The sequence below is a fragment of the Stegodyphus dumicola genome, chromosome 11 (assembly GCF_044657685.1).
Source record: "Stegodyphus dumicola isolate Sdum_Otavi_A_Nest chromosome 11, ASM4465768v1".
NCBI lineage: Eukaryota > Metazoa > Arthropoda > Arachnida > Araneae > Eresidae > Stegodyphus > Stegodyphus dumicola.
The window spans coordinates 68,939,986-68,953,123 of NC_140778.1; the positions used below are offsets into that span (position 1 = coordinate 68,939,986).

At 33.9% G+C, this 13,138-nt stretch overlaps 1 protein-coding gene across 1 annotated transcript in view; it reads right to left on the minus strand.

The window, feature by feature from the left end:
* Positions 1-13,138, minus strand: part of LOC118186570 (monocarboxylate transporter 9-like) — a 38,531-nt gene that overhangs the window by 12,854 nt on the left and 12,539 nt on the right. The window contains exons 2-6 of the mRNA XM_035356676.2: positions 10,948-11,283; positions 4,971-5,114; positions 3,084-3,404; positions 660-1,364; positions 427-552 (exon numbers count right to left, since the gene is read on the minus strand). Coding sequence (XP_035212567.2) covers positions 427-552; positions 660-1,364; positions 3,084-3,404; positions 4,971-5,114; positions 10,948-11,188 — 1,537 coding nt within the window. The 5' untranslated portion in view covers positions 11,189-11,283. The remainder of the gene's footprint in view (positions 1-426; positions 553-659; positions 1,365-3,083; positions 3,405-4,970; positions 5,115-10,947; positions 11,284-13,138) is intronic.

The window sequence follows — 13,138 nt, forward strand, 5'->3', positions numbered from 1 at the left end:
TTATATATACCTTATTATACTTCCTCTTTATATTCCTTCTTATATATATATACCTTATTATACTTCCTCATTGTGTTATTTTATATCTCATTATAAGGATTGAGGGCTTACCAGCGGTCGAGCATTAAAATCGCTGAACACTGGTAGTTCCCACCTGAGTCCAGGCGAACAAACTGGATGCATGAGCGTTTCGTTGTTTTCGTTGTTTAAGATGTATACGAGCTAGTTTTCCTTACAAAGATTCCACAAAAGCACTACTCCCCTTTGGCAGATAAACCTTTTGCACTTTAATCTCCATAAACCGAAGCAAACAATTATACTATCAAATCGGTAAATCAAATCGGTAAAGTGCGCTAGGACGTGCATTGGTATGAGATAAAAATGACTTGCTAATTTGTGATTGAAATTAAATGATGCAAAGATTACCTGTGATGGGTGGACCAATCAGGCATGCGACTCCTTCAAAAAGTAACAGAACTCCAAAACCATTGGTCAGTTTCTTTAATCCAACAAGATCAACTAAAACAATAGATTGTAAGCTGTTATATCCTCCTATAAAATGAAAATATTCTGCATAAAATAACAACTACGAAATGCGGAGATATATTTCATCATAAATTTTTCATCAAGCATTCTGAGTTTAAAAACTAAATACTGACCTGACATCCCTCCGAAAATGGCTGAGTACACTGCCATGAGATAATAATCCTCACAGAAGGAACTGAAAGCTGTATTAACGCCACATATTATGAGAATTGTGCTGTATAACCACATACTGTTGATACAGCTGAGGTCCGATAAGTATCCGAAAATGATACGACTAACGGCACTTGCTATGCCAGTCACTGACAACAAGTAACTAGCATAAACTTCATCAGCAATCTTCATATCGATGACTCGATCCTGTGTGTAAATGTAGGGAATATCCAACCCAATGTTGGTGAAGAAATTTGATATGGTAAGTATAAGAAACGCGTTATCTTCCAACAGTCGAAAGTTCATCATTTCCTTGAAGGTATCCTTTATGACTAATGGAAACAAACAGTTACTTAATCGAATTACCATAGACTGTTCTGAAATAGTGTTGTCTTTGGCAATCTCTTCAGGCACCTCTTCTTTTGACTTGTGACTGTTGACGGTACAAATACCTTTTGCCCTCGGTGCAAAACCTGTATGTAAATGGCTACTGCGATTTGTTTCCGAAATGGGCGATTTGGCAGTTGAACTGGGCAACTGGGAGATTTGGTTGTTGAAAGAAAAGTGAAGAGAGTTATAGTTCACCTGTGGTGTAACTGTTGGAAGTTTTACAGAAGCTTCGGCTGTAACCGTCGACAGACAGACTTCGCCATTGTTTCCAAATGTTTCTGCAATTTAAAATAACCTTTAGTTAAAGAAATACATATATTGCATTGAGTGATTGAATTAAAACAACAGGAAAAGTGACTGTGTACAAAAATACATTACTCAGTACAAATCTAAAAGTAAATAAATAAATAAATAAAAATCTGAAAGGTTTCTGATTTTAAATTACGTCCAAACTCGCGTTTTTTTTTTTAACACTTTGTGTGTTACGTTTATTTATTAAATAGCATGTTCTTCGCACTTAAACTATAAATTTCAGTTCAACAGCGATATTGCAAAATAATTTTAAAATGAGCACTTTACAATTTACAATTTCCCCGCGCTGGAGATAAATATGTTTTTTTTTTCTTTTTTTCCGTACAGTGTTGCCATTGCTCGCTTACAAATCGTTGAGTTTGTTAATCAAAAATTCGTTGAAGTGTCACAAACTATCAAATCGGTAATAAAACACATTTCAAATTCAAATTAATGCTTCCACATACCCATATTCCATGGAAGATTACGTTATTCAAATTTTAATGCCTCTAGATACCCTTGTTTTATAACAATACAAGAAACATACATACATTCATGCAGATTCTTCATTATTTAATTTCTTTAAATATAATACAGGGCGATGATATTTGGTGGCAACAATTTGAAAAGTGAAATATTGCTTATCTTGAATCGACGCAAAATGAGAAAACTAAATTGATAATCCTTCTGGGCAAATTGTCCCTTTGGACTAAGAAATATTTTAAAAGAACTTTATTTACTTTAAAGTACAAGCAACCAAAAATATATCATTTTTTAAAAAAATTGTTGCGAAAGAGCGAATTCTGTTTTTCTAATGTTATAATGAAAATTATAATGAGGACTGTATATAGTAAATTTCAAAAGATATAATTGGCTGAAAGCTAACACAGTATCTTTCGATTATAACATTTTATTCAGATCAAAAGTAATTAACATTGTGGGATTCTCACTTGTGTATTTCTCAATTACTCTAGAAAGTGGAGAATCTTAAGAACTGTTAAGCGAATAATCGCTTAGGTTCGTATGACAAGAAACAACAAGGTGGAAGGGTAACTAACCCTTTATTAATTAAGACACAATAATTAAGACACAATAACCCTTTATTATTTCAATAAGATTTAACAGAACTCCGTCTTGGAGTACACAATAAAAGCCGACACTTGGGATTGAACTTAAGAGACTAAGAAATAAACTAAAACTAATTTTAAACTAAAAAAGAGATATAGTCGAAACTATTAAAGTTTTAATGCAGTTGGCCCCTTAAACACGAGATGATTGCGAAGCTATCAAGGGCCTGAGTACGGCCGAGCGTAATAATAGCTTTGAAAGAGAGTAGCCAAAAGACAGACACGCTCAAATCAGACACTCTGATTCTCTCTAACTCAGCAAGTAGAACTTCGCGGTTAAATACCGCTCTTCCTCATTATGCATTCAGAATGATTCTAAAACTAAGTTCTGGCCGGAAGTTGAAGTTAAGAATTTGACAGGAAAGGAAGTTTAACTTAAAATTTAACTGTTAATAAAATTAACATAATCCTTACAACATGATCTTAATGTTTATGAGTATTGCATTAAGACGTATTAGCATATGGCTTGGTGAACTTTAGAGAATGGTTATAAAATTACAACTGGATAATAAAATGCTTTCTTCATAAATTGAATGACTGATGTAATAGTAAGTAAAATATAGTAAACATGATTCTTACCATTGAATACCCTTTTCATATTTGAATCCAAGGGCAGGTTTGACGAATTAGAAAATAACACCCGGCTTCGTATTTTGTTCTTTTTCTTCAGAGGTCTGAAAAAAGCTCCGAAGATACAGCAATTGAGTGTGATGCCGGCCGTGATGAGCATACCCCCTTGCCATCCAAAAAGACGCACAATCCATTCTGTCAGAGGAGCCAATAAGAAGAGTCCGATACTAGCTCCGCAGACTGAAATACCAGTTGCAAGTGCCCGTTTCTCTTCGAAATAAGATGCTACGCAAACTATTACAGTAAAGTACATGAAACCGATTCCGACTCCTAAACAATGGAAGAAAGCAAATTTAAAATAATTCCAGATAACTAAAATTGAGTTTTATTGGCAGCATTTCGTGTTGCTGTATTATGATTAAGTGTATTTAATTTCAAGAGATTGGAATTAATATTAAGATAGTCTCATATTCCTGAACCTTCTTTTAAGCTCCAGTGTAAGGATTTTGCTGCTTAATACACTGACAGAACACATTGTACACTCACCTAATTAACAGTATGTTGGTAACCGGTTTCCGGTGTAGTTTCCGGTGGTGGTGGTAACGTTTTATGGCGAATGCTGATGAAACGCAGTCAGTCATAAATTACAAACGACCCTAAACACGGAGGATGAGGAAAAAGGAGAAATTACCCGCTTCAGAGTCGCATAAAAATGTGGGGGTTGTCTCAATATCTAACTTCTCTGCATATTTGACTTGAAGCTGTACTTTTTAAAACTAATTCGGTTTTCTGAACAGTCTTTAGCTGTAAAAAAAGCAGGAAAATCTACGAATATTTTTGATATATTGCAAAGATCGAAGTAAAATATATTTGAGTAGCAAAGTTAATAATTTCATCACGGAAACCGAATACACAAATTTCAGCTGTAAATATGAGATTGAAAAGTTGCGTTATCCGTTATTCAATTTTTACTATACAAGTTAGTTTTAAATCGAAATCTACAGAATTTAGTAGTTTAAATAAATACCTTTTATTGAGATATAAAATTAAAATTTCAATTAATTGATGTCTTTTAACTCTTTCGCATCGGTAGAAAACCAAATATGTTCCTTTCAAATTTCTGAAACGTCCGTGTATACGAATTTTTGTTGGAATAGATTTCCTTCCCTCATGCCAGGTAGAATATTATAACGTTAACAAAACCTACTTAAGCGACTACTTCTCTCTTTGAGATCTTTGTGCAGTTTCCCCTTCGGATAGGATTGCATATGCGAGCTTCAATAGCTAAACTTTGACGCTAACCAAAGGCGAGGAAAGGTTCGTTCAAATAAGAGAACCGCTTTTAGTAGCTTCAAAAGAATGATTGCCATGTCATTTAAAAACTCCCGAAACCAACGAGCAGTGCTCCAATGAGATGGGGGTAGAAATGGATCTAATGAGATGGGGGATCTAATGATAGATAGATGGATCTAATGAGATGGGAGATCACCAGGTAAAAAAGGGACGCAGGCGTCCAGGCGACGAAAAGGGACGCAGGCGTCCAGGCGACCTACCGATGCCTAAATGCACGGACGCTTTGGGTGACTTCGCTGTGACAGAGTTAATGAAGGTCGATAATGTTTTTATTATGCAAATTAAAGAGCGTACTTTTCAATTAAAACACGAGGGCTGGTGTAAAAGCTTAAAAATTAATTCCTAATTCTGAATTTGATAACTGGATATTTACGGTGTAAAGTAGCAGTTTTGGGATTATTGAGGAGGAGGACAAAATGAGAATACTAAATGCAAAATTTATGAAAAGAAGTATGAAATTAAATGTCACATTAAATAACTGTGTATTAAAGATAACGCACATACAAAATCGAGTTCTAATAAAAGAATAAAGATGCCACTAACCTGCACATATTCCTATACTGAAGTAAAGAAAAGTGACACAAGGTGCGAAGATGCTTATTATCAAGCCAAATGCTGCAAGCAAAGCTCCAGTAATGGTCACCGCTCTGCAACCAAATTGTTTTGTAAGACCACTCGCCAATGGACCTAGAGATAAAGAATTAAATATCTAAAATATATTTAAATGCAGTAGCTGACTGACTGAAATCTTTTAGATTGTGTCTGTTTCTCGTTCCGATATTACACGCGGTAACATTGGAATAAGTTTACAAATGTCAACATTTGACGAATCTTTACGCGCAGTTGGACAACCAGTCTGTTCAATATTTGGCCATTGTGAGCGAGTACCTGGTAAGTTACATCACAGTGGATAGGCAAGTTGTTTCTGAAGAAATACACAGGGATGATTGAATTTTTTTTTTATTAAATTTGCGAAATGCGCTAATGAAGCGCTTGGAATATTAAGGCATGCACACTTTGATAAGATACTTAACTGCGCTTCAATATTTAAACAGTGAGGGCCCTTCAAAAACAATAACACAAGAATAATCGTTAAAGAAATTTCTGTAACGCCATTCACTAAGATTAGAGATGTCAATACTACCAACTCGATGATGTCAATACTGCCAACTCATTGCAGACAGAGAACGGTGACTCATATACAAATATTCCGGAAGTCATTTCTATGGAACTTATGAGCAAGAAAACACCAGATTTCACAAAATTATAAATTTTACTCTAGGTCAAGGTCCTGCCACAAATTTATGCTGCGGTAATAGCAATACTGCCTGAAACCGACGAGCAGTACTAGAGAATACCCATAGAACTGGATTTAGTACCATGTAATTGATGAGCATTCTCAACTCTCTTTGCCTGAAATTGATGAGACAACCCTAGAATACCCTGCCTATAGCCCTGCTGTAGCGCAGCACGATTTATGAGTGTTCTCAGCGCTGAAAAGACATTTTTTTTCAGAACACAAAATGAAAATCGCTGTGGCCGCAATGTTTAAAATGATGTCATGAGTTATTTCATGTTTTTGAAATCATTAAAAGATTTGTACTTTCGTTGAAGAATTCTAATTGTTGATCTCAAATTTAAAAAAGCGGAATCAGTTACATAATTGTTTTAATGACCGGGAACTTTATTTAATAGCCATTAAACTTGCCCCACTAAAAGAGCAGGAAGTGGTGGCTATTTCGTTATAAAAGCACCTAATAGTAGTTTTGTATTTTTCAGTAATGCAAAATATTTAAATTTATTTTTATATAGCTTCCATTGCAGAATAAAAGTCAGAAAACTGAAATGTGCAACACTTTACATGTTTAAATAACATTTTTATGTATTTGGAAACGGTTATTCTCAAATACATTTAAAATGGTAAAAGAATGTATGGATTGTCACCATGTTTATGGTGAGCAGGGCAGAAAAAAACGTATCTAACTGGTAAAATAGTGCTTAGCGTTGTTGATTGCCACACTGTTGAACCCGGCTTGGAATCCCATAAAAGGCTTGGATGTTTGTATATATGTATCTTAAACGTCATGATGCTGATGACACTAATATTTTGGTGTCATATGTTATTATTATTAGACCATCAGAAGAGAAGCTGCACCGCTTTTAAGACATTCAGCTTTTATGCTCAACTGATGGAATCATCTACCAATTGCTACTCACAGCCCCGTAAGCGGCTCGTATACAGAATTTACATATTGATAAATACAATAATAGTCCGATGTTACAATAGTAATTCAAATTATGTGTTATATACATTTTTTTAAATTTTGCTGAATTTGGTCTAATATATAAAAAATCTTGTAAAAATTGAGAAAAATACATGAAGTTAAACTGAACTGGTGAAAGCTTATACAGGTATTATAGGCAGAAAGAGTGCCGACATGCTGGCCAAAGATGCTATGGGTAATGCCGGGAATGCGTTCGATATTCAGGAATCAAACAGAATTGTTATTGGTAAAATCAAGGATTTCTCTTATGATTGCTGAAAAGAGAAATGGCGCATTTTGGGAAAAAGGAAAGATTATTTGTTGAACTTTGAAGTTTCTAAAAATATATGAATGATATGTGATTTTGATTACAATCAAATAATTACTGGACGCGTGTGCTTCCCGGAGTACCTGAAATAATTTAATTTGTAAAATAATAGTCTTTGTAGTTTCTGTAGTGCTGAAGGCAATGTACGACATTTCCTCGAAGACCGCGTATTCTTGCGGCATGTTTGGGAAAAAATATGGTAACATAAAGGTATTGAATTGCCACAGGCTAGAGTTTAGATTTGAAAAGGATTTGATGAACTATATAAATGGCAATCGAAAAATACTGGGAATTTTGATTTGATGATTTTAACTGTACTTTGGATCCTACTCGAGTCTATGCAACGCATATCCACCAGAACCCAAACTTCGCAGTATAGCGTTTTTTATTTATTTATTTATTTATTTTTTTCTGTGCCAGGTATATGATAATGTAAACAGCTGCATATATCTCGTGTATACAGTGAATTTTTTTTGCTTATCCACTAATAATTTTTGTATGATGATGTAAATGGCTGTATATATTTCTTTTATACATTGTATGCCTTTGATTTATTTGCAGTATACATATTTTTGCATTGCAACTTCCATTTGTACTCTTACAGTTCCACTGTTTACTGCGTTGGCATTTGTTCTATAATCTGAAATATTGTGCACGAGTATTTGACAACAGTTATACTTTTTTCTCCCTCCTGCACTGTCAGCCCCCTCTTGGGAAGATCTAGATGGCAAGCACATCCTAGTGGGGTGAATTTTCTTCCTCCTCTGTTGTCTCCTGGCTGGTGACTAAAGTGTTCTGCTCTTACAGGCATTATTCCTATAGTCTAAAACTGCTCATTAACAACTATTTTAGCAGTATGTTTAAAAGTACCAGTGTGTTTGCTCTTGTTTGTCTCTGTCTGATATTAGTATTAATGTATAAACTTATCAAGATACATATGCTTCATGAGTTTATCCTACTGTTCTTTAATGAACAAGACTTTTACGGTCAATGGTAATAAATTTTCCTCTAATAGACAAATAGAAACTGAAGTACCTCATTACTCTTACTTAGGACCAATCCTTTATCTTATTAAAACATGGTGCAAGGCAATATCTATTAACGCCTCGATGTCTCAGCTCTTCTAGATGAGAAAGAAAATACTAGAACAGCTCCGTCTGTTCTAGTATTTCGTATGTCCATTTGATCATGTTTGGATCTCAAATTCCGATAGTTGGGAAGGCCATTCACTTAAACCTTGTGAATCTTCCTACAGGAACTATGAAGCAACTTCTTTCTGTACTGTGACACTATTCAAGCAACTTTAAAAGTATAGTTATATATATATACTTTTGATTTTAATTTTTACCCTTGTCTACATGGATGACGAAACACGAATTGGATGATTGAAGAGTTAGGTTTGGAGGCAATTTTCCCTTGTCTGTCTGCCTGCTTAACAATCATTCACTTATGCATTTTTTAAATAATTTTTTTAGGATTACATAATTTTTGGAATTTTATATTTATTAATGGATTTTGATACTTGCAATTGATTTACATATGCTCTTAGAATTTAAATGCTATTGTAGATTAGTTCGCAACAATAATTAATCATTTATTTGTTTGCATTAAATTTAATTTAAATTTATTAACTTTAATTTGCTTTTTACAAATAGAGAATATTTGTTAAATTCAAATTTCATTCCTTGCAGCTATGGCGCAAAAGAATTATTTAAAATTAAATTTAACTTTATTCTTTTGAAGTATATTTTTAATTATATATATATATAATTACGAAGAAGAGCAGTCCTCTGCTATATATGTCCGGCATAGAAAACTGGTAATAATAATAATATCCAAAGCTTACAGATTTTTCAGAAAGATGTTTTATGTGTCATCACTAATGCACATTAGTAGAATAACCTACTACACTGAGACCTTAAAATGGCGACAACAATAGAATTTATTCAAATATCGAATGGTAATTTATTTTAAAATCACATTGCTCATTTTCACAAATTATTAATAATGAAATTATAAAAGTCCTTTTCATCCTTAACAGTAATAAATCGTAAACGATATGCAGTCTCAAATTTATATGTAATTTAGTGATAAGATGTCTCGATTTGCTGACCTACAAATGGCAAAAGTAGCTAAAGGTGCGAGTCTCTGTTAGTTCTTTACCGTCAATAGCTGAATGGGAAGATGGTACGCAGTGTTATCAAATTTCATAGTGTGTAAATACAGGCTATTTTCGCTGAAAGTCACTCACAAAGGCCTCCATCCCAACAGGCGGTTATCCCTAATGTTTTTTGCCACAGTTCAGTAATCCAAACCCGTCCGATGCAAATGCAAAATAAGTGTTTAAACTTAAAGTTAGGAAGTTAGGACAATGATTTTCAGGATAGCTTTGCAAAAAATTTCTATAATTTGTTTAATATGAAACAGCCATTTTTTTTCATAGTAGTTTAATATCAGCTATATGTACATTCTGCACACACACACACAAACACACACACCAAAAAAAAAAAAAAAAAAAGATTCTAGATCTCTCATTCTGCTGGGCCGATTGATGAAATTTAATTTTCATTTTTCACATCACGAAATTAGGATATATTTTAGATATATATATAATAGTGTTGTAACATAGATATTTTGACATAAATTGGACTTTTTTTTAAAAATAAAATTTTTAAAAATAAGATTTTTCTCTATATTCCAATTCTATCCCTCAAATTACGCCTAAATATTAAATTTTACAAAATTTGGTGAGAAACTTAACGAGAAATTTAAAAATTTATCTTTTTTTCATTTTTTTCAGTATTTCTTTTTTTAAGTATTTCTTTTTAAGTATTTCTTTTTTTTCAGTTTGCTTAACATTTAAGTATTTCTTTTTTTCAGTTTGCTTAAAGAATAATTCATTTGGTGAAATTCTTAACGTAACCTGTTTTCTTTTTCCTTTCATTGTGCACGAATGGAAAAAAAGGTGCACCATTTCAATTTCAAGAAATTTTAACAAAATTGGTAAACCCCATATGGCATTATTATCGCTTATAAAAAATATGAAAATTTGGAATAAAAAACTCTAATCTTTGCGAGTAGCCTAGAAATATATTTACTTTAAGGGGATGGTAAAAGTTTCATAAGTTCTAAATCAAATATTGTTCCGAAAAATTTATAAAAATTACCAAAAAATACAATTTTTAAAAATAAATCAGAAAATATCTGCAAATTTTATTTGGATTGAACATAAATTTCGAACTGTGGAAGAAGGAATTAAGTCAATTTTATATAAAAAAGATATTATTAAATATATAGCAACATAGATATTATTAACATTGAGGAGCTAAAATTTTGAGAGCTAATTTTGGTACTGTTCTGTTATCAGAACCGGGCCCAGAAATGTACGTATGTATAGATGTATGTGCTCATGTATGTATGTGTAAGCACGAATGTATGTTTGTGTATACCTATACACATATATGCACATACAATCATACACACGCGCATACGTTCATACATTTTTGAATACGGTCCCAATAACAGAACGGTACCCTAATTTCTTAAAAAATAATAGTGCAATTTTTACAAACTTGGCAGTTTGGAATAATTTGAGTCGTAGACTCGAAATATGGATTAAAATCAGTTCAGAAAAAAGGTCCAATTTTGGTTTAAAACACCTATATGTTTGAACAACACTCTATATAGATCTAATGCATATCCTAATTTGTGCGTTTGAGAAATGAAAAAGGCAAGTTAAATTTCGTAAATCGGCTCGGCAGAACGGAAGATACAGAACTGTCAATGTTTTTTTTTTTTTTTTTTTTTTTTTTTTTTTTTTTTTTTAATGTGTGTGTGTGAAGTGTACGGTTTAGTTGTGATAAAAAGTATAACTTTTAGAGCAGGACATTAAGCCTAAAAAGGGATAGATTAACCAAAATCAACTCACCAACGCAAAATGTCATCGCATTCATGATGGACAGCACCCAAGATGTAACACCATTGCTTTCTCCAAAGTATCTAAGAAACTCTACGTAGTATATTCCAAATACTAAAGAGATACCAAAAGAGATTAATTGAATCATGAATGAACAAAAGACAATCACCCATCCCCATCCTCCGTCAGGCGGTTTAGGTACATCTGAGTCATCTTCTTCAACATCGGAAAATCCTTTCTTTTTTACAGACATACTTGCGCTCTTGGGAATGTTTTCCTTGTCTATACGCACTGCAGAAGTTTTATCCGGGAGGTATTTCTATTTTCATGAAACAAATGAAAAATGCCCTTGAAATGGTAGAAAGAATAAATAAATTAAAAATAGTTTTACACAGAGATAAATAACAGCTATGAAAATTAGTTACAATAACAAGTACGAAAATGCATAGTTGAAGATTTTGTGAATTTAATTCAAAAATTGGTGAGTTATCAAACTAAAAACTCATGTTTCAAATCGCGCAGAGTGTAATTCTACAATTCGTTCGATTTTGGGTCACTTTTAACACGCTCATTGCCAACGACGAGTCAAATTATGAGTTAATTCGTAGCCCAAGTGCATTTTAATTTTATAACAGTTGTTTTTAATTTAAAACACTTTCAATTCTTATTTCTCACCTACAACTCCCTACCAGAATGAGTTTTTAGAATCGTGTTGAATGCAAATGAGTTAGAAGAAGTATTTAAGGAAATGTCAACGTACTTCGCGAAAGAGTGCTTAGGAGACCCTAGTGGCGCGTGTTTGCCTTCTAGGTGCTTCGATCTTGAATCCACTACGCTCGGCCGTATTGTAAGGAGCTGTGGAGAATCGCCGGGTAGGTTAATTTTAGGACCGACTACGTTAGGTATTTGTGTCTAGCTTCGGCTAAAGTTTGTTTAGTTTAGTATTGGATTAGTTTCTTATTTTCTTACCCTGATTTAAAAGCTCAAGTAGAGGCTTCCTGTAAGCACAAGAAGGATCCATCTTTTATTATTTCTTTGAGTAAATAAAAGGGTATTTTAACCCTTCTCGAGTTTTTGTAGTAACTTCTTGAACTCAGTGATAATTCGATACTTAGTTCAGTAGGTTCCTCCACATTTTATCATAGACAAAGTACTGAGGAACATTATAAGGTGCTGGGAGAAAGCAATATTTAAAAATACGCTAAAACTGAAATTAAAATTAATATCACATTTATTTAATTGCTTTTGTTTTTACTTGAGAATAGATAAACAAATTGATTTCCACAATATTGAGATCTTAAACGAATAGGATATCCCATCTGTTAAAGCACTGCTTGCATCTTTTGGCAAAATTTTGATATCGTGGCAGTTGTGTATGGCTTACTGAAAATAATGTGGCAATTCTGCCCTTTAATATCCAAGAGTTTAAATGTTATGAATACGGTCATTCCTTATAGAACACTTTATATTTAATTACCATTCCCTTTAAGAAAACTCAGTTAACATGAATATTAATGTCTCAGCAGCTTTGGAAAGTATGCACGTCGCCGTTCCTTCGTAGCCTTAGGTCTATGGGTAAGGACGAGATACTGGCCGACGGTTGAGATATAGCTGTCGCTGCTGGCCGGGACTTCCGGTAATAGTCATATCGCAACCGTCGGCCAGCAGCGACTGACAGCCAGCAGACTTCCGGCCGCCCAGTTTCACGCATACTTTGCCGCGAAGTTCTTTCTTGATGGAGGAGTGTATTAGGCCCCAGTCACATTATGTTTCGGCTACGCGAGAGTGGACGTCGAAAGGGACAATTCTCAAAATCCGCACATTTCCAGGAAACTCACGTAGCTAGGTTACCATATACTGCAAAGACTTGAACGCCAAACAGTAATTGATTATCGTTCAGATTGGGATCACGTGATCCTTTAGAAGCACTTTTGTCCGATTGGTTGATCTCTACCCGGGATAGAGCTCCACCCGAGACATTTTCGATGAGGTTTCAGAAAATCCCACGTATCTGGTACATTATTTCCGTAGCTAAGCGGGATTTTGCTTCCAGGGGAGCTATTTTTTTAAGTAATCCTTCCGCTTAAACCAGTGCCAACAGAATCTCGTTTCTCAGAAAAGTCCTCTCTAGCAGAGACCGTCGCTAGATGTGACAACTCCTTTAGACAACTTCTGGGGAAAAATTAACAGTCTTCAACAGTGA